Source organism: Opisthocomus hoazin, chromosome 8 (assembly GCF_030867145.1).
Source record: "Opisthocomus hoazin isolate bOpiHoa1 chromosome 8, bOpiHoa1.hap1, whole genome shotgun sequence".
NCBI classification, from domain to species: domain Eukaryota; kingdom Metazoa; phylum Chordata; class Aves; order Opisthocomiformes; family Opisthocomidae; genus Opisthocomus; species Opisthocomus hoazin.
Window position 1 is genome coordinate 56,909,553 of NC_134421.1, and position 22,193 is coordinate 56,931,745.

Consider the following 22,193-nt stretch of genomic DNA (forward strand, 5'->3'; position numbering starts at 1 on the left):
GCAAAACCGGCTTCCAGAAGGATCTGAACTATTTTCTCCCCTTTCTCAAAAACTTCCACCGCTGTGTCACCCCATACAATGACGTCATCGATGTACTGCAGATGTTCTGGAGCTTCACCCTTTTCCAGTGCAGTCTGGATTAGTCCATGGCAAATGGTGGGACTGTGTTTCCACCCCTGGGGCAGTCGATTCCAGGTGTACTGGACGCCCCTCCAGGTGAAAGCAAACTGTGGCCTGCACTCTGCTGCCAAAGGGATGGAGAAGAATGCATTAGCAATGTCAATTGTAGCATACCACTTGGCTGCCTTTGACTCCAGCTGATATTGAAGTTCTAGCATGTCTGGCACCGCAGCACTCAGCGGTGGTGTGACTTCATTCAGGCCACGGTAGTCTATTGTCAGTCTCCACTCTCCAGTAGATTTTCTCACTGGCCATATGGGACTATTAAAGGGTGAGCGGGTTTTGCTGATCACTCCTTGACTCTCCAGCTGGCGGATCAGCTGATGAATGGGGAGAAGGGAGTCTCGGTTGGTACGATACGATACTGTCGCCGGTGTACCGTTGTGGTCGCGATTGGCACATGTTGTTCTTCCACCCTCAGCAGCCCCACAACGGAAGGATCCTCCAAGAGACCAGGCAAAATGGACAGCTGTTTAATTTCTTCCGTCTCCACAGCAGCTATGCCAAAAGCCCACCGATACCCCTTTGGGTCCTTGAAATACCCTCTCCTAAGATAGTCTATCCCAAGGACGCACGGAGCCTCGGGGCCAGTCACAATGGGGTGCTTCTGCCACTCTTTCCCAGTGAGGCTCACTTCAGCCTCCAGTACACTCAGCTCTTGGGACCCCCCTGTCACTCCAGAAATGCAAATGGACTCTGACCCTTTGAACTCTGATGGCATTAAAGTACACTGTGCACCAGTGTCCACTGGAGCTTTATAGTCTTGTGGATCTGACGTGCCAGGCCACCGAATCCACACCGTCCAATAGACACGGTTGTCCCTTTCCTCCACCTGGCTGGAGGCAGGGCCCCTCTAATCCTCGTCAGAGAATTTGCTGCTCACCTGCTGTAAGAATGACTTGGAGGTCCCCTCCAGAGGATCCGAATCAAGCTCAAACTGCCTACCTGGTCTGGAGAGCTGACTGCTGGAAACTGGAGCAGCATTTTTCCTAAGAGAATCCCCTTTCGTGATTGTTTTACCCTGCAACTCACGTACTCGGGCCTCTAGACTTGAGGTGGGTTTTCCATCCCACTTCCTCATGTCCTCTGCGTGGTCATGCAGGTAGAACCACAGGGTGCCCCGGGGTATTCCCTCTCCTGAGCAGAGAAACGCCTGCCCCTAATAGCTGAGACACTGGCCCGTACAGGTGGGGAGTAGGATATATTCTCTTTGATTTGCCGCACCTCCCGGGCCAGTTTCTCCACAGCTGAGACAACGGAGGAGGAAGAGAGACTTTCCTCATATTGGCAGAGTCTGACAGCCACCTCATCCACTGTTGGTGCCTCTTTACCTTTCCAGTTTACAACTGCCAGTGAGTTGGCATATGAGGATGGTGCGCTCCACACAAACTTCCTCCACATAGATGCTGTGCACTGGACTCCATCTGGGTCTGTGGGTACCTGCTCATCGTCTGTGTCACAGTAAACCAGCTCCCGCACAGCTAATTCCCTCAAGTACTGAATACCCCTTTCCATATTGGTCCACTTGCCAGGGTAGCATACAAAATCCTCACTGAAGGGGTACCTCTCCCTCATGCCTGACAGAAGTCTCCTCCAGAGGCTGAGGACTTGTTCCTTCTTCCCAATGGCCTTGTCAATGCCCCCATCCCTGGCCAGGGATCCCAGCTGCTTGGCTTCCTTGCCCTCTAATTCCAAGCTGCTGGCCCCGTTATCCCAGCACCGCAGCAGCCAGGTGGCAATGTGCTCGCCTGGGTGGCGGCTGAAATCTTTCCGCATGTCTCGCAGCTCACTCAGGGACAGGGACCGGGTGATGATCTCTGTCTCTATCTCCCGTGATGACCCTGGCTCATCGTCATCCCTCCCGGAGCAATCTGCTCTCTTTGCGTCTTTCTTTAGTTTTATGGGGGCGACTGCTACCGGCACAGGTTGGTCATTGGGCTCAGTCACTGTGCCTGCGGCTGGAGCTGGGGCTGGAGCAGCTGCTGTGCCTGCCAGGGAAACCGAGGCAGACCCTGCAGCTGTGGCAGCAGCAGTGCGGGTCGGGGGGCTGTGACTGCCTGCTGGGCTGCAGGGGCTGCAGAGCCGGCTGGGGGGGCAGCGCCAGTCGCAGCGCCTGCTGCTTCGTTTCCCCCCCTTCCCCTTTAGGGCTCTGAACAGTGTTGAACAGGGCAGCTCGGTAGGCGTGGGCCAGACCCCAGCACGTTGCGGTGATTTGTGTCTCTCTCGAGTTCTCAGGGTGGCAGCACACTTTTTGCAGATATTTTACTAGACTGTCCGGATTCGGTATTTCTTCAGACGCGAGTTTAAAACACACCGGGGGTGCCCACTGCCCTAGGTACTTGCCCATGCTGTCCCACACACCCAGCCACTCACAGCTATCCGGCCCCGGGGCAGGTCTCTGCACGATGTTCTTAACGACATGTTTAGCCCTAAACAAAACCTGCAACCCATTCAGGAGGCAGAACAAAAGAAGAGTGCTGGCCTGAGCATCCCACGGGTACTCGAAATTCTCAAAAGCCTTAGGACCAGCCTGAGGGAGGGGTGGGGGGGGGGCGAAAGCGTGGGGGAAGGTATCCCCTCCGGTTTTCCCCACAGGCTGGGTTCGATTATTCACAAATTCCAAGACACAGGATCCGAGGTATGGAAAAGACCACAGTGCCGCATGCAAACACAAGCCTAATTTCATGCATAGTGATGCTATCACGTTATAAGTCGATACCGTACAGTACAGCAAAATCATCATCCTGGTCCTTTTCCCTGAGGTAATGAACAGCACGGCAGCGAACAGATACAGCAAATAAGGATTCAAATACCACAGCCATCTGATCACAGACAGAAACATTTTTTTTTTTACCGGCGACTATTTAACACAGGAAAAATGCGTATAACAAAATTTAACAAAATCTAAGAAAGCAGTTTTAACACCCGCTTCTCAGCCCTGCCGTTATCCCCGCCCCACGCCTGGGCGCCAATTTAAATGTTTTGGTTTCGGCTGCCGCCGGTAGCAAAAGCGCCACGCGGCCGCCCCTCCCCCCGCCGGCGTGCGGAGGAGAATGGGAAGAAAAAGGCAGAAACCGGTGGGTCGGGATAAGGGCAGTTTAACAGAACAGCAAACAAAAGAGAACAGGAACAACGACGATACAGATAAGGAGAAAACACCACACGAACCGCACAAGCCACAGACCCGCTCTCTCGGACAGGACCTGCTCCGCACGCTCCCGAGCCGAGAGTGAGCCGCCCGCCCACTGGAACCCAGCATGGAACCCACCAGCACCCGCTATGGAACACCCGGCTCTGTTTGGTCGGTTGGGGTTGGGGTTGGGTCCATTTGGAGGGTGCCGCAACGCTCCCCCATAGGGACTTCTGCAGTGGTAAAAATTTATTTTGAGGCACTTGTTCTGTTACTGTCCTTTTTTCCCTATGGTCAACATTGTCCTCCTCTTCATTAAAAAACACGTTGAGCTCCATGGCACATCATCCCAGGCACTCGTATGGGATGAAAAAGCAAATGGCCGACCTATACATGCGTCATTTCAGCAGTATAAAGAGCAAGAAAGAAGAGCCTTTTGCTACTGGCTCCCACAGCCTTTGCACTTCAGGCAATCCTCACGTCCCAACACAAGCCTCTTCTCAACAGAGCTCTTCATCTTTCCCTGCGGATTCCCCACTTACCTAACATTTTGGCAGTGATTATTCACAACCAAGTTCAAACCAGAACACTCCCTTCAAAATCAGCCTCAGACTGCACCTCTGCCAAGGTTTATCACCACCCTTCACTTAAACACAGAAGTTTGAAACTCCTCCCGAGTGCCACGCAGCCTGCGGCCAAGGTGAGACTTCCAGGCTCCACACCGCCCTTCCACGAGGCTTCAGGCAGGCGGGGCTGAATCCAATCTCCACGAGCACTGCTGCAGATGCAACTCCTCTTGTACAAATGTTTAATGAAAAATGTGTTAGAGTAGTACAAGAGGGAAGTTCAGTATTCTCGGAACAAGTTAAGTATTGTCAGAGCACATACGACACCAGCTTAAAAGCACCATTCTATCACCAGATGCACTGCTGCCATCACGAGAAAACCAAGTATTGAAATACAGGGAGCAGCACGCATTCACCTCCTGGAGGAGGTCCCCCGGACCGATCCGTTTCAGCTCAGCACAACACAGAAGGGAGGACTGCGGAGGCAAACGAACGGGTCTGGATCAGGCGGCCAGACAGCTCACTCCTGGTGTGACACTCCTAACCACGGGCCCCTGTACCCAGGGAAAGCCAGCGCTGCGCAGCGAGCCTCCCTGGCACCGACCACGGACAAAGCAGCCCCGCCATTCACCCCCGGTGGGGTTACCGGCTGCACAGAAGCCCGGCCGAAGGAAGGCTCACCAGTTCGGTACGTGTCGCCATGACCGATGAGCAGAGGCGACCGCCGATGCTGCAGAACAGCCCTACCTGGATGCGAAATGCCTCTGCTGAGCACACCCCCTGCAGACCCTCAGGGGGGGAAAGGGTCGTCCTCACCTCCTGCGCCCGCCGCCAGCACGGCCTGCAGCTATTTGTCTCCCGGAGGAGCTCTGGCAGGTGTAGGGTGTAAGTCTGCACTCCTACAAACAGTCTCGTGTCGTCCGCGACCTCCTCCAGCAGCAGCGTCTTAGAAATCACTGGCTGCTTTTTCATCCCCTGAATCAACCGTGTGATTACAAAGTGACAGATGTACTTACAAAGACCTAACCAAAAACATAACCATGCTCTCCGACACATTAACAGGATTATTTAAAATAAAAGCAGTGAGAAACGAAACCTACCCGGCCTCCTGCCCAGTGACGGACTTCAGGTGGCTCTGAATCTCCCAAAACGCAGTAACTCGCCTCGCTCCAAGAAATCAGGCTAGTTTTGATAGATCAGTTATTAAAGTTTGTAAAAAGCGTTAGCACAAAGCATTTTTAAGTTTATTTAAATAAAAATTATAATTTATACAAGACTTTTTAAACAAACAAGATTTTCTTAAAAAATGTACAGGGCAAATCATTTCATTATTTCAATTCTTCATACAGTACAAGTCTTTTGTCAAACAAAAGTTACACTGAGAATGAATTATTTACAACTTCAAAATGTAGACTCAAACTTCAGACATAAAAATTTTAACACCCATTACATTTCAATGATTAGTAGAAATTAAACATCTGCTAAAATGTACAGAATTCAATAAAAGCTACCAGTGTTTTTAATATGAGTTTAAGGAGCCAAAAAAAAGTACATCCTTCCATCTCTTCATGATGGGGTAAAATCTCTTTTCGCTTTGCCTGGAGGAACAAGGGCTGGGCTTTGCTGCTGGCGTCCTGCGTGACGCTGCTACCAATAACCAGCTTGTTTCATTCAATCCTGCCTCGCAAAAGCTACCGTGCACAGAAAGGCATGATTTCATATTTCAGCTTTTTTTTGCCTTTTGATTTTAAATGGTCACCGATAAAGAATGCAAGCAGTCAGTTTTCATCTCCCTTTTTTTCTCTCTTGAAAAGGGACTCAAACCAACCAATGTGCTTCTAAAGAAGTTAAATCCAGTGACGCACGAGTGCTCCAGCGATGAGCCACAGACATCAACAGAACTGCAAATCTAAACAGCAGGCAGACAGAATGACCAGAACATCACTTTCTGCTGTCAGGAAGCAGCACTTTACATCAAGCGGTACGACCCAGCCTGTCGCTGAAGTACAGCAGGCTGTACTGCAAAACTGTGCAGGAAGACTGGAAACGAAGGTGAGCGCAACAGTGTAATTATACAAGTGAAGTGTATATTTACTCACTGTCCATCCCCTCCTGCCCTCCAGACCTGGGCAGGTGTAGCAGGAGGAAAAGCATGAGTAAACAAACACACACCGAGGTTACCTTCCAGTGCCTCTGAAGCCACGTACGCCACGGGAGCAGTTATGTAGCAGGAACAACCCAATGTAAAGTGAACTTTGCAAAATATGTACATAGATGCTTGTCAGTTATATTACAAACTATTGTGAAAAACACATCCAGTCTGTTTTCTATATATTAGAATGAAACAATGTTGCATTGCAGTTTGCTCTAGGTTTACTGCTTTAAGAATCACTAACTTCACACCGTTGAAGTGCGGATTAGTTTCAAATGTCAACATACCAGATATTATAAGAAGTTTCTAATTTCTTTGTCCAGAAAAAAAATTTTAAGAGCATATTGTACGCATGAGGCCTTTCAGTCTGGGAAAAGGATAATGGTTTCTGTTCTCCCTCTCCGAAGCCTAGGTATGGTTAATCGCCCTGGCACCATCAGCACAGGACCGACAGCTCCTCCAGGAACCAGAATCTAGGACAACCCTATCTACCAGGGTCAGCCAGTGAAGGGTGGGAGGGGGAGAGCTAATAAGTGCAAGTCAACTGATTTCCTGCTGAAACTGCTGTTGTGATCAGAGTGAAGGTATAAATTACACTTGAAAAATGGTACAAAAATCAGAAAAAGAGCATGCTCTCTGTAAAAAATATAGTTTTCTGTTTCTTCAAAAAAAAGGATAACCTTAAACACACCCAAATGATTTTTTCTTATGACAAAATGAATGAATCTGACTAAGATTTGTATGGCATTAAGCGATTTTAATGCCTATTTGTTAGCCACACTTACTATTCAAGGCAGCTTCTAGAAAGGAAAGCCAAATGATAATACACAGCAATTACAAAAAGAGATTAATTGATTTCAAAGTAGGTTTGATGAGAAAAATTTAAGACCAAGGATTTTTACTTAAACACAAACCCTGTGTGTGTAAAGTGAAGAAACCACAAGCTGTCAAGCTACCTCCATATTAGATGGTGGAAAAATGGATTTCCCACCAGCCTCGCTTATATTTTAAGTTTTCAGGCCCTGAGTTACACCATACCTAAGCAGGTCTTAGAAATGCACCCCTTTGTCAGGCCACATAAAGACATATTCAAGTGCTACTCTAAAAGGACAACTCAGAAATAGCATTTTAGCCATTAGAGGGAATTGTCCCCCATTCTTGTTCACATTTCCACCCAGGGCACAGAGTTTTACCCTGCCAGTGTTTCACTTTACGATACCCAACAAAACCATAGTACTCAACAGTATTTCTTCATATCAAGTTCATACTAAGTTCTTCACATCCTACCTCTTAGTAGCCAGACTGAAATAAGGTTTGTACAGTTTGACTGCCACCTTCTTCATTACTGCTGCATTTGTTGAGAGATTTTCATTAAAAACTGTGCTAAGAGTTAAAACACCCTTCGGTGTTTGTCTCCCCTCTCCCTCCTTCATTTTACCCCTTCACCTATAAAAAGCAAGAAAATTCCTGTTCAAAAAAAGAGGAAAAAGTCCATGAAATTAAGTCCCATTTTTACATAAGAATTTGCATCTCCATTGCTTTTTTTTTAGGGACATTCACATAATGTCTGAAGACACCCATACTAGTCAACTCAAAAGAGACAGCAAAGGAAAAGACATACTGGAAGGCCTGGCGTAACTCCCACTGTGCTTTCATGAAAACGTAAACAAAATTCTAAACCTCTCAGATGGGTGCTATTATACAGAGTATAAAAGCTTTCTAATATTAAAGACAAAGGTCAATATGTGCTTTGCTGCTAGAAAGGCCTGAGAGAGTTTAGAGAAGGAGCACAGCCTCCCTGTTTTACCTGGCAGTTGGGTTTAATTGTCACTAGAATTTAATTTTGCAAGGGGAAATACAGCAACATACCAATGCCCCTTAAACTATGCTTTGAAAAGGAACTAGTGCTTTCAGCTGCTATATTATAGTGTTACTTTATTACAAGGTAACTCAAGAGAAAAGCCAAATTGAAAAAAAAAACAAAGTCCTGTCTCAGTTTAAGTATTCCCACCTCCCCCAACACAAAAAGCCTGCAAGTCTTTAACACATTAACATACAAACACCTTGTACGTACAACTTGTACGATAGTTGAGCCCTTCTATGACAAGTATCTACAGAAATACAAATATACGATGCCTAACATTTTAGGAACAACATTTTGGTGCCCTCTTTTATAAAAAGTATCTGCCTGCCTTCCTTCCTCTTACTTTGGTTAATTAGGAAAGGAAGATATAGTTTCAAACTTTCTCCTCCAAGTCACTGCACAAGCAATTTAAACGTCTATGCAGGGAAAAATGAACCTAACAAAATAGGTAAAATATACTTCTGCAATGCAAGAATTAGCTAGGAGGAGTTATTTTAAGTGCGGTTATAAATATGGAAATACAAAGATGGTGATACTTCCCTGGTGTTGCCATCAGTTTTAATAAAGAACCCAATTAAAAACTCTAGAGCTGAAGAAGGAGACTTCAGGCTGCCACAGTCATCCTTCTCACCTCTTGGGGAAAAATAGCTATGATAAAAGGACAAATGTATCTCTAGTGGTATCAGAGGAGTTAAAGGGATCAATCTGTTTCACTTCAGTATCTTCCCAGCTTTTAATGTCAGTAAATAAACATTAAAAGTGCTTAATGTGCAAGGCTAATAGTGATGATAGCACTTTTACTGTTTTGTTTGATTTTGGTTTTTTGTCTTTTTTTTTTTTACAAAAACCTTAAAAACAAACGTGAAGGCATATATAAAATACAGTTGATTTATGTAACAGATAGAATATAAACCACCAGACAAGAAAAATTATTGCAAATTGATGAGGATGTTCATTTTTTTTACTACCAAGTTGTCAAATAGGAAACTTTCCATGAGATCTTCTAAGATAAGATACTAGCTCTCATTGCTTGATGATGCAGAGATTATTTTCACGTATTGGTTGAAAATCGTCTCAAAAGCTTCATCTCTGTGTACCATGGCACCAAACACCAAAGGCTAAAGGACAGAAAAAAAAGATCATGTCAGTCCAGAAAAGGAAAATCTTCCTCTAGGTATAGTTTTGGCCAAATCAATAGGAACAGGAGATGAACTGTACTCCAAGCGCATTAATAAAGACACAAGAAACCTTTTTTCTATTAAATCCTTGGATATATGGCAGAGTTTCTAAGATTTTCTTCACTTCTTCATCTTCTTCAAACACCCATGGCATAAAACGTTATCTGCACAGAGTATTAGCAATGGAGAACCCTTCAACTCTCCTCTCCATCTGCTCAGTGCATGATGTTTTCCGGACAGACCTCTGCCTCCATTAAAGATTTCTAGAAATCTTTTATCATTGCCTCTTTGTTTTGGCTCATAGAATATTTATTGACATAGATGAACATTTTCAACCTCATAACTAAGAAGAACTTCTCAATATCAAACAATGAGCAGAAAATCTGGTACAAAGGTTGTGTGACTTGGAGAAAAGTTATTTACAGGTGATCAGTTTAAAAGAAGGTTCAGTCATATGTTAAGAAAAGCTTCAGTTACCCAAAGGGTATTTGAGACTTAGAGAAGCTTAAATCTTTTACACTGTAAGACTGAAACAGGAAAACTGCATCTGAGGGCCAGGCCCTTCCTCCTCACCCACAGACACTCTCAAGCCATCAGCTTTTCACCCCAGACTGCACAGCAGAGCAGCCCTCATGCTCCCGATGAAGCATGCGGGGCAACGGTCAGTGAAACTTCGGGGCAAGCCTTTCTGAAGTGTCAGAGTAAAACAGTCCAGATGCAGCACGACAAGCTAAAGGTTTAATTTAAAGTTCTGAAGCCAAATATAATGACTAATAGACAACTGAATTAAAAAAAAAAAAAAAAAAAGAGAGAGAAAAGAACCAAAACAACAAAACCCAAGCACTGGCATAAGGAAAAAAAAGCCTTTATGTCGGTGCTAGCCAGAGAAAGAAGACACAAACGGCATGAAGTCCAGCACAGCAACAGACACACGGCCAGCTCCTTACCTTTTGTGTAGATGGTGTCGATACAGCAATACCCATCCCTGATCCCGGGAGAACAGAGAGCACTTTATACTAAAAGAAAAAAAAAACCACAGACCACATTTATCTTGTGTACCGAAGAACTGCAACAGGCGCTGAGAAGGTTACACACCTCGACACTGGTACATCCCCCCAGACACAACTGGCACATGTCAGTCACAAACAACAAGAGGGACCCCGGGGCCACTGGGCACAGCATCGCCCGTACAGCATGAACCTGCCTCTCCTCTTCCTCCCACGCACCGTGGCACCCGGCCCCGACCCGAGCACATCGGTACGGCTGTGGTGCCAGGAGCTGGTGCAGCCACGACACAGGGGACCCCACCGGCAGGACACCCTGGTGCTACACGTCTACACCTACGTGGGAGCGTGCCTCTGGGTATCACCTAGAGGCTTCCCTAGAAGTAACATTCAGCCACTGCTTAAAGAACCACCAAGCAGACCAGAAAAAGCATATTTTTCAAAATTAAACAGACAAACAGGGTATATGTAGGTTGTTGGGTTTGGTTTTTTTTTTAGAGAAAGTCTGTAACACTAAGAAGGAATACAGTTGGCTGAACTGGGGAACATCCCCCAGTGGGAAGACACCCCGAGTCTGGCCTGTGTTTCCCACCCCCAAACCAACCCAGTCACAGCATATTTTTATGTTGGCTGCATGATCCCTGTCTCATCTTCCTTCAAAAATCTACACAGATGCAAAAGGACCTTTATGGCAGTGAAGACCTACTAAATAAAGAGCCAGCATTACTTCAAGTATGATGTTTAAAATCCATCAATATGAATTATTAATTCCAATCGGAATGTTGAAGTTACGTGTAAGTAGCCTGCTTTACACACATGCGATATAAACAGAAGGAATTTGTTTGAAAATCTGGAGGTACTTAAGCAGCAGACACTGGGCTGAGGTATTTCTTTGCACAGCATGATTTAATCTGAGGCACTCCTGGCCACAGGGCGTAGCAGAAAGAGGGGTGTCTGTGTTTAAGAGTAGGACAAGTTCAGAGAGGGTAACAAAAAGTGACATTAAACGCCATACAGAGTGATGCAAGGCACAATAAAGCCATCGGTGACTACAGGCTGACAAAACTCAGCCAGAGGAAGCACCACACTGTACTTGCCGTGCTTCCAATCAGCCACTTCTTGCTTCTGTTAGTGATGGGACCCCACCTAGATGAAACTCCAGCCAGATCCAGTCTGGCCATTCTAATGATTTACCTTTCTCCACTGACAATAATCATCCCTCTTTCCCCTGAGGCAGCTACTTTTAAGATGGTGCAGCTACCGACATCAACACCCAAACTGAAGTCAGGATTACAAATTCCTGCTAACAGTAAATCATCTTAAAGCCCACACAGCTCTAGTCAATGCAGGAGTTAAGAAACAACATTAACTTTCATTTCAAAATAATTCAGGAGTGTAAGCGATTAGTAAACTACTTTGTTTTTATGCTCCTAGGGAGATCACTTGTGGTGCGTCCAGACGGCTAAACAAGCAGTTCTGGGAAATGTTCTTGATCAAAGAATTACATTTTACTTCTAAAAAATATGAATGGCATGCGTATTTTTTTTTCTTCCTCAAAATAACGTCAGCAGAAAAGCAAAACATGAGTAGCTGAACAGAACACCAGCTTTGTCCCCTATTTGCAACACAAAACAGACATACCTTCTGAATATCTGTTATATCCGTTAGCTTTATAACTTTATTTCTTTTAGATGAGCCGGACTTGGAGCTTTCAAAGCACAAGTAACTGCAGACAAGGAAAAAGAATGTTCATTTTGATACAGTATTCTAAAACAAAGCTCTCCATATCCCTCCTGTCACTTCTGAAGTTTGAAGTCTCACAGGCTAAAATCAGCTTCCAAAAAAGAAAGCAGCACACAATACACGACTCAGTTATGGCTTCTAATTTAGAGCAAACATTTGTAATTCTAGCAACTGGCTACCGTGTCTGAAAGCCCAGAACATACTGTACGCACACATGCACACAAAAATCTTGTATTTATATTACAGCACTGAACAGTTAAACCTGACAGGCATTTTAAAGACACAGGAAGCACGTATATCCTTAAACAGTTGAAATACCAAATCTCAAAAGGCTTATAAATCTTTTACCATCCTAAAAGAAGATTAACGGAAAACACTGTGTTAGTTTCATGTTATTGTGGTGCAGACAAAAGCACAGATTTCTAATCACTGGAGAGTGGTCTCCATCACTAGGTGACATGGCGTACAGATGAGCTTTAATTCCATTCATTACATTCCAAACGAATTTCAGTGCGAGACCCAAACAGTAGTGACGACAGTGATTCAGCCCTGGGAGGCTGAGGGATAAGTAAGAATTAAAAAAAACCCATAAAAATCAAGCACTAGTTTTGAAACCAAGGCTTGAATTTCTTTTTGCTGCACATTGCTTCAAGGAAGCTACACATTCAATTTGCCTTCACAAAATAAACTAAGAGTATTTGCCAAATAACCACTGACCACAAGTCTCAAAATATACTTTGCTCTTAGGTTTCTTTTTTATATAGAGAGAGAGATAGTATGTTATACACATCAAGAACTACAGCTTCTAACAACTGACTACACAGAGCTACTCTCCATTTCTATGCAAGCCTTTCCAAGGCAAAATCACATTTGTTAAGCGTTACCACACCCTAGATTCAGCTCTCCCTCCCCTATGGTGCTTCCCTGAGGTTTTAAAGCACCATGAAAAGGCATTTTTTGTTTCAAAATACCGCTAAAGGATTACTTTTAGATTCAAATTTTTCAGTATCTGTTGCATTTCCCTCCTAAGAATTGCGTGGAGTGCAGCAACTCACTTTTCTGTGACATAAAGAACTCCATTCCTGATGTAGTCGGTAGGCATCTTCCTGTCTCTGTTAATCAAGCAGCAGCGCCAGCCGTTTTCACACACTAAAAGAGTCACACAAGAAATCTTACTTTAAGAAAGAGAGAAAGACAGGCATTACCCCCAACAGTTTCCTTATAAAACCACAGAAAACACTGAAAATTAAAGTTTAGATACCTAAAGCTAGAAGCGTTTACAAATAAAAGCCTAAATGAGGCGTTTTTAGACATTGCAACACCTGTTTTAACACCGGTTTAAAAAAACCCAAAACACCCCAACAAACCAAAACAAAAGCCACCCACACAATCATTCCCTTTAACTTGACTGCTCCATTTGCATTACCACAAAAGCCACACCAGGCTGTGCATTCTTTCAAAGAACTGTAAGGATGGGCAATGAAAGAGATCATCTCCATTCTTCCTAATTTAAAGCAAGTCTTTTCAATCAAAAGCTCATACCACTATGTTGCACACAAAGGGAATTCAACTTTAAACTATCCTTGGCTCTTCAGAAAATACTCTACTCATGTAGCCTTCCCGTTGCATAATACCTGCCAAAGGACGCTCGTTTTCCGACAGGTTGAAAACTTCATGGAAATTTCCCCTCTTGGTGGTATGAAAACGACTCGTGTCTTCATCTTTGCTTATTCCGGTTGGGGCGCTTGAGCCCACGTAGCTCCTGGATGCTGCTGCTTGGAGCTGCAGAAAAATAAACACGATTCCCAAATTTGAGCAGCAACATTTAAGCTGCGTTCCTAAAAATAACTTGGCTAACTACTCTTCCTAAAAAAAACAAACTCACTCTGTAATGCAACAATTTTCATCAACTACTTCAATAAAGTTAGCTTTGGACTACTGCACTACGCTACTGCTATAGCACAAAACTCTGCCGTGCTATCTGAAGATCACCTTTCAAAGTGCTGCCCCTTCCTTGATGGACACCCTTTGCAGGGGTGAAAGCACATGGTGCTAAATGCACCTATCTTAAAACACCATTTTTCTACAGCAAAGGGTATATCCGATCAGATACAGCTAAGTCACGGCACACAGCTCCAATTACTACACTAGTGGGACTACTAACAGTTAGTATATTATCAGTACTTGGCTCGTCTTCAACAGACAGACCAAGCACAATATTATTGCACAAACTAAGTTTAGAAAGAAAAACAGAGCAAACAAAGAAAAAGCCACACAAAACTGCATAAGCCCATTATGAATACAAACGCTAAAACTGAAAGGAAGTTTTCCACGCTACGATCCATACCTTTTCATGCCCTGACAGCTGGCAGGAAAAGAAACAAACACAAATGTGACAGTGACAAAAGAAAAAAGTGAAGTCTATTTAACAGTATAATACATAGAATAAAACATGAACTGAGTGACACTGCAAGATCTTGCTCACAAACCAGGAGACTACACACAATGAATGCAACTAAAAAAAGAAGAGTTATCAGTGGTTAGAGCACACCAGTTCAATTTACTCAGGCTGCGTTAGAGCCGTTGATCTTTCCTTTGCTTTGAAGATGCAATGAATTTTGAGAGTGTTGACGAGTGAAATAAAACCAGAATGGCTGTCAGCATCCTTAAGGGGGCGGGGGGGGGCAAAGGTAGCATGGAGTTCTCAAAACCAAAGTACTCGAGTGAAATCTATTTTTAAACAGAGCTCCTGAACCACTGCAGATGGCCCCAGTAAACAAGCCCTGCTTCTGGAAGGACGGCACACGCAGGTTCTCCTGGAAAGATTCCTCGTGTTTGCTTTCTCATCGTGGCGGGGCACCACACAATTCCAAAGGCTGGCTTCTGTCATCGAAGCATTAACAGCCCCGTGCCTAGTCCTACCGTACACATGCAGTTAAACACCCGGCAAACTGTCAGCGTGCAAGCTCAGGACTAAGCCCTTCTTCCGTCAAGGCCCGATGCTGCCGGAGGCCAGCCAGCCTCCGCTGCTTTTTTTTGCGCTTAAGTTGGCAGCAGTTGACACTTTGCAGGATTCAGCACTAACTGCAGAAATCCACAGCAAATGAAAACATGCACACTGCAATAAAAACCAGACTGACGACACAGGCATGACAGAGGGTATTTACCATCCAGCTTTTAGGGTAACTGTAATACAGCGATGCCTCGGGGGAAAAGAATAAAGAAAGTTGACATGGAAAGCAAATGGTTGCTGACTAACTGTACTCTTGGGTCAGTTACTGCCCCTCTGCTGGGCCCTTACCAATGGTCGAGCCCCTGGAACCAAGGGAAATAATCGCTTCTCCAACAATCTGTGTGCAAGCAAGGATCACACAAATATTTGGAGGTCATTCCTGGACAAGTTATTCGGCTGCATATGTCATAACCAGGTCAAACTCCATGGCCCCAAACATACAAAAGGTCGGTGCAAGAGGTCTAAGGCTTTGTGTGCTGGAATGAGGATTATTCCTGCTCTCTGCTACACTGCTTCCTACCTACCTGATTTAAAAAAAGGTGTTTAAACTGCAGTACCACATCCCATCTGGCGGCTCAAGATGTGAGAAAGTTCTGCCCTTACTTCCAGTCCTTCCTAACACAGGCAGATGTTTCCTCTACCCTTGCAAGAAGCAGCTAACTTCTCCATAAGCACCCAGGCTTGAGAAAACCTATGGTCAATTACTAAACGGAAAGCATTGCATCCAATTATTATAAACCTTAAATCTAACCGGAAGTGACTGGATTTGTACTGCTGAAGAGTCCTGACTCTTTACAAACGTCACCAACAACCTGGAGGTAGGAATACCTGGAGGCATTCCTTTCCACTTGAGCTGTCATCAGCTTCTGACAAGCAACCTTTATCCACCAGACACTGTTGTCAGGACTGCTCCTAAGGTCACAGGCTCAGAATGGTGGTATAGGCACTGAATACTGTGTCATGTCTAGGTTTATGGTGTCTTGTATGCTGCTCAATGGGAAGAAACCAAAGCAAACGCACACATGCTGGCACTACATGCTTCTAGGCTCTGCCTTTTCTATGGAAAAAAAAAAAAGAAAAACCTATTTGGTTTTTACCTTTTTGTATGAAAATATATTCTTTATATTATGAGGTTCCCAGAAATCTCTCAAGGGGTAAGAATGTTTGTCTAAAATCATTGAGACCAAGTTAATGTTTTCAAAGAGATCTGAAAGCAGATAATGCAGTCCTGCGCATCCTTTCCAGGGAGACAAGCCAAGGTCATCAAGTCAGGCACAGTAGTACTAAAACCCTGGTCTATTTGGCAAAATTTAAGCCATAAGAAAAAGCCAGAAAGGATAATTACTCTCTCAGTTTATGGATTCAAGGCAGATTAGAGAGACTCCGCAAGAACCTGCCAAAACCACCACAGTATGTGAAAAGTAATCTGTAAACTTGAAAGGCACAGAAACATTTAACTTTTACTTCCTTCTGCAATACTCAGATTATGCTGGAGTTATTTTATCACCAACTGCTCCATCTCCCTCAGAACCCCGTATTTCTTCTTCTTCACTGGTTAACAGCCAAAGGTTCATGTGTTTATCCCTTTTGCTCTCCAGTTGTGTGCCCAGGCTGAATTATCGCCAAGTGCTGCACATTTTAGTCAGGGAGCTTACAGCAGTACTGAGATACTTCATGAATGCAATTAGATATTGTGATAAGAGGCATTAAGCAAATGCTAAAACATGATTAGACTTAAGTTTTATTACAACTATTATTTTTTTTAAACTAATAAACATTGACAAATTCAGGGGTATGGAAAAGTATGACTTGCTTTTAAGTTATCATGTCAGGCCATAAAACAATTTGCAAAGATGCACAGAAAACAACACTTAAAGATTTAACTATGAGATTTTAACAAAAGAAAAAAATTACTGTTTGAGTAGCAACATGGTGAAAAGTCATTTACCACCACTATGCTAAAAGGTCATCTAATACAAATAACTGTAAGACATAATGCCTAAATCTGTAAACTACTTAATTACGACCGTTAACGCTTATTCCATTAGTAAGCTGCATATTGTACTCAAGCCTCTTTTTTTAACTAGCTGTTCTCCAATCTACACAAGCAGCTGCATATCCACTAAAAAAAGAATGTCTGAGAACAGAGAAAGGGAATACAAAAAGACTAAATTTTGACAATAAAATCACACAGAATGTATGTTATAGAAAGTGATATGAATATGGATGCTGTTATTTTTGTGCATTTAGCTCCACACAATTTCCAAAATATATCTACATGTTTATATGCAGATTTTGATAACAGATTCCTTTCATAAAAGAAACACAATCCATACAAAGACTCTGTGGATCCTGAAAATAATTTAAAAAAAAAAGACTAATATTGACTGTTAGGATTTAATTAACCTTCCCTTTAATGTGCTCTAGTCACTGGGGAAAAAGGGAAGGGAGAAAGGGATCTGATTTTCAGATGTTGGGAACAGAAGGACGAAAAGATTTATTAGCCTTACCCGTCTCGACACTGTAGCATTAGATCTTTCTTTGAGCTGAGGATCTGTCAGGAGACTTGTCCAGATGATATACGGAGTGTCATACTTAGCCCTTAGTCTGGGGCATCGTTTGAAGATAAAATCAATAAGGAAAAACTTGATTCCAGCATAGAGTCCTGAAAAAAAGATCACTTTGGTAGGCATGTTGAAGGGGGATTAAGCACATCACTGTTTTGATCATATTTTAACAAGCTCATGAATGAAACCAAATTCTGTAAGTATCTTCAATCATACTGCTAAACCATTCTCTTGGTTTTAATACTTTGATTCTTCTTCTACAGGCAGGAAATTATTTTTCTTTTCCTCGCCTGCCCAGATTCCTTCCTCCCCATCCCCAGTTCTTCTACACCACTTACACAGCTTCTTATTACGCAACACAACATTAAAATCTTTCAAACATACACTCCTTATCACCAGAAGCACTCTGAAAACATGATTACTTCCAAAACAGAAAACACACCAGAACATTAAACTCTGCAGCTGCTTGCAAGAATTTTAATGGCAACAGAGGGCTCTCATGTACTACATTAAATTCTATCTTCCAGTCCACTATGTCCTCCGATCTTCTACAAGGTATTTCCTTGCATTCTGCCAGGGTTTGAAACATTCTCTCAAAACTTTACTGACTGCTATTCAGACCTCTAAGAGCCAGAGTCAAAAAAATGATTCCTTAAACATCTAATTCAACTGCCATGTCAAGCAAACCTACGTTTATGTTCAAGCTAACACAATTTGAAGTGCAGTGCCACTAAAAGTAATACTCAGTTGATCCTATCATTTCTTTAATTAAAAGAAATGACAATTCTTAGTTCACAGGATGACGATTCATGTCTTAGACAAAAGACAGTCTCATGCTGTAGCGAAAACCCTTGTTTCCCAATTCTCAGTTGAAAGTTTCAAGCATCTGCAACTTCACCCACAGTAATCTGTTCATCTTGTCCAGCCTGTCCTCCACGTTTTACAAGTAGTCCCATTAGCCCCTTCCTTTTCTTCCAACCCTGTCATCTTTGTGCCTTCTATGTGGTCCCACATATTTAATCTGCAAGGCCATATGAGCTAAAAAAACCCCAAAAACAGGACTTCTTGGAAGCCTTATAGCTGCCAGTCTGAAGACCTCTGCTAACAGCTCATCATAAACTTCCCTTCTTCAAGGAGCAAATGCATTATCCAGGCTTTTTGCTATTATATTAGGTACCCAGAAATGGTTTTCAAAATGCACAAGACAAACGATGCCAAGCACAATGAAAATACTTTAAAACACTGCATGATTTAATGCCGTGTTTTCTTTCTTAAACTCTACAATTCTCCCTCGAAAGATCATGCATTAAGTCTAGACTGTAACAGATCAATTACTTATTGCATTTACCCATTCCAAGTCCAATAATCCTGTAGGGCAAGAAGCAGGATGCAATAAAGGCTGCCCACAGAGTAATGTAGAGCTTCTGTGTTATTTCTGGCTGGACCCACATGAACAAGCTGAAAACAAAAAAAAAAAAAACCAACAAACTTTTATTGCTAGCATTCCAGACATTGGTCGAGTCTTGTTCTAAGAGGAAAAAAAGACTCACTCACTTCTTAATTTTTTCCAGTATGTCTGCCATATTGCCAAAGAGATTCTGCACAAGAAGCAAGAGAATTAAAACCAAGTCCTGCATTATTTTGCTTTTGTTGTCCACATAATAGAAACCATCAGAGTTACCTTACTCTGCTGGTAATAAGCAATTCCTGGAAGTGATTTTTTTTTGTAACTAAATTTCAGCCATTTATGTACTTCACAACTGAGTAAATACAGAACAGAATAGCAATACTTGATAACTTCCACCTCATTTAACACCTTGTTCTGTAACTCACAATTAATTCTTAGAAGTGAAGAAACTATTTGACCCTACCGTCATGACTGGAAAGTGTTTAGATCACCGCAAATATTTTAAATTAAGCTGTCAATCTAAGAGTTAAGAGCTTCTGTCAGTGGCTAAAAAAACGGCAATTTTCTTCACACATTTTGAGCACTGACATCTCAGGAAGTGGTTACCGAGTTCATCACGTGTTGGACTCAGCTTCTTCAGAAACACACCACCACCAGGTGTTCATGATATACCCTTTGAGTTACTAGTTTCCTCGTAATTCCAACAACTCTTGATGCAAACAGACCCCCGCTCAGCAGTAAGAGGGTCAGACATCTTCTCCAACCGATTCTTGCTGTCACAGCACTTGTAAGCTTCATCTTCCCAATAAATTCCCAAGGGTGTTCATATAAACATAGGCACCACCACCAGCAGAAGGAAGAAGATGAGGGCACACAGTTGGCAAGAGAAAGGTACGCTACTTTCAGCAGTGCCACATTGTTAGACACGGCACAGGGCCGCACTTCAACCGGGTGGTGGAGTCACTCAGCTGCTAGGGTAGCTCACCAAACTGGTGGACCTGGAAGAAAGCCTCGCCTCACTCTCTCCAACTCAAGCAGCAGATTTCAGGGCTGTGGGGGGCGGTGGTGTTTAAAGAAGATTATTTCAGAGATGTTGTGCAAACTGTTGCCTTAACACAGCTACACAGACAGCTGAAGGAAAAGGGTCACTTGCAGCAGTTTTGCGACTAGCAGATTTGGGACACGGATCCAATACTCCAGTACACTGATAAGATTCACCACCTAATCTACATTTTCAGAAGCTTGTTTGCATATATTAGGGGAAAAACCGCCAGAAGCTGCTTCTGTTCCCCTTCAGACCTTGCTCAGAGCAGTGACAGGAGAACCTCGACCAGTTAGGCATCTCACCGACATCTCTACTGCTCGTAAAGATCCCTATGCAAGGAAAGCATCGCTTGTTTAAGTGTTTGTTTTCACATGCTGCAGAACAAAGTACTCTGACCACTTGCACTATGAACCTCCTTGTTCTAAGGAGGCAGCTGAAGAGGTCCAAGCGCAGCACAGTACCTGCGCCTTCTGAGCCACGTCTAGAACAAGCTGAAACTTTTCAGACACCGTCAGGTCCTCTTTTGGGGGATCCTTAGACAAGAAAGAGACAATCCATTAGTTTTCAGCTCAGCTAAAATTATCCTGGAAGCAAGGCCTCGCTAAGTCTTACTAACAGGTTTGAAATTCAAAGAACTCCATCTTACATTAATACTTCCAATACTTCCTGCTTAAAGCAGGATAGACAAATATTTCTTTCAAAAATATTACAGAGAAAACAGAATGTAAGGCTTCTTGAAGATCCAACAGGCTCTAACTTGCCCCAAGTTGGCGTATTAACATTTATTCCAGAAATGACATTCAAGTTCGGAGTATTTTACGGTGAAACACCCAAACCTAGTGCTCTTAGTGAAGATTTCCAAATTCAAAGAGAAAGAAAAAAGCCGTGGTGTCTTTCTTTGCACCTCCCTCTTCCCTTCTCTTACAGCCACCCACACAAACACAGAGGAAGGCTGTGAAAGCGCAACCTGTAACACAGACATACAGCTCAAACCAACCAAAGACCTACCATGGGTTCAGAAACTTCAGGCACAATGCTCCACTGTATTCTCCAACCCCTAGAAGTTAAGGAAATAGTTAAAGAGAGCAAGTACTTCTTCTCCACCTGCCAACATGGATTATTTGTAAGAGCTTAAAAAGTAGTTTATTGCAACAAGCACTTGTGGGTTAAAAAAAATATTTTAAAAAATCCCCAAATCAACAGAGAACCCACAAAACAACATAAGCACAAGTTGCCAACCACAGACACCTTTAAGGGTATATACATTAAAGAAAAAAATTCTATTCGCTACGTAGATACTAGGCAAAATCAGTGCTTGCAGGTTTTACAACAAAAGGGAACTGTGTGCACAGACATTTTTTCTTGGTTTTTGCACCAATAATGTGAAAAAATGTGAATAAAATTATATCAACTTATACTGGAGCCTATTTGCCACTGGTAATTTTCAATTAGAGTGCCAGACAGCAAGTATTACTTAAGAAATCAGAAAATTATTTTCAAATATGCACATTACGATCCTCCTCACCATTTTAAGCATTTCAAGGGGGAAAACACCATCGACCTAAAATAGCATTTTTAAAAGATCCTCTCAATACATAAAATGTTTTTTCTAAAGAAAGTCTTAATTTTTAACAGAGACCAAATACGCAAATGAAAGATACTTTGGATAAAGTATGACAAGGGCCACTGAAAAAGGCAAAACTGCAATTTTAGGCCTAGATGAACATTCTCTCCAGGGAAAAGCAGTAGGGTTCAATATTACAGAATCACAGAATCACGGAATGGTGGGGGTTGGAAGGGACCTCTGCGGGTCATCTAGTCCAACCCCCTGCCGAAGCAGGGTCACCTACAGCAGGCTGCACAGGACCTTGTCCAGATGGGTCTTGAATATCTCCAGAGAAGGAGACTCCACAACCTCCCCGGGCAGCCTGTTCCAGTGCTCCGTCACCCTCAGAGGGAAGAAGTTCTTCCTCATGTTCAGACGGAACTTTCTCTGCTTCAGTTTGTGCCCATTGCCCCTTGTCCTGTCCCTGGGCACCACTGAAAAGAGTCTGGCCCCATCCTCCTGACACCCACCCTTCAGATATTTATAAACATTTATTAGGTCCCCTCTCAGCCTTCTCTTCTTCAGGCTGAACAAGCCCAGCTCCCTCAGTCTCTCCTCATAGGAGAGATGCTCCCGTCCCCTCACCATCCTCGTAGTCCTCCACTGGACTCTCTCCAGTACCTCCTCATCTTTCTTGAACTGGGGAGCCCAGAACTGGACACGGTACTCCACATGGGGCCTCACTAGAGCAGAGTAGGGGGGGAGGAGAACCTCCCTCGACCTGCTGCCCACACTCC

At 43.5% G+C, this 22,193-nt stretch overlaps 1 protein-coding gene across 4 annotated transcripts in view; it reads right to left on the reverse strand.

Annotated features, from left to right (window-relative positions):
• Positions 1–8,767: 8,767 nt before the first annotated feature.
• LOC142362140 (GRAM domain-containing protein 4) overlaps positions 8,768–22,193 on the reverse strand; it is a 76,252-nt gene continuing 62,826 nt past the window's right edge. For 2 of the 4 annotated variants that reach the window (XM_075427698.1, XM_075427695.1), the window contains exons 10-21: positions 20,859–20,907; positions 20,312–20,383; positions 18,952–18,995; positions 18,746–18,855; positions 17,341–17,495; positions 14,985–15,020; positions 14,165–14,182; positions 13,452–13,599; positions 12,873–12,966; positions 11,716–11,800; positions 10,018–10,086; positions 8,768–9,010 (exon numbers count right to left, since the gene is read on the reverse strand). In XM_075427698.1, the coding sequence (XP_075283813.1) occupies positions 8,909–9,010; positions 10,018–10,086; positions 11,716–11,800; positions 12,873–12,966; positions 13,452–13,599; positions 14,165–14,182; positions 14,985–15,020; positions 17,341–17,495; positions 18,746–18,855; positions 18,952–18,995; positions 20,312–20,383; positions 20,859–20,907 (982 nt within the window). In that variant the 3' untranslated portion in view covers positions 8,768–8,908. The remainder of the gene's footprint in view (positions 9,011–10,017; positions 10,087–11,715; positions 11,801–12,872; positions 12,967–13,451; positions 13,600–14,164; positions 14,183–14,984; positions 15,021–17,340; positions 17,496–18,745; positions 18,856–18,951; positions 18,996–20,311; positions 20,384–20,858; positions 20,908–22,193) is intronic. The other 2 variants (XM_075427696.1, XM_075427697.1) reach the window with 2 other exon arrangements.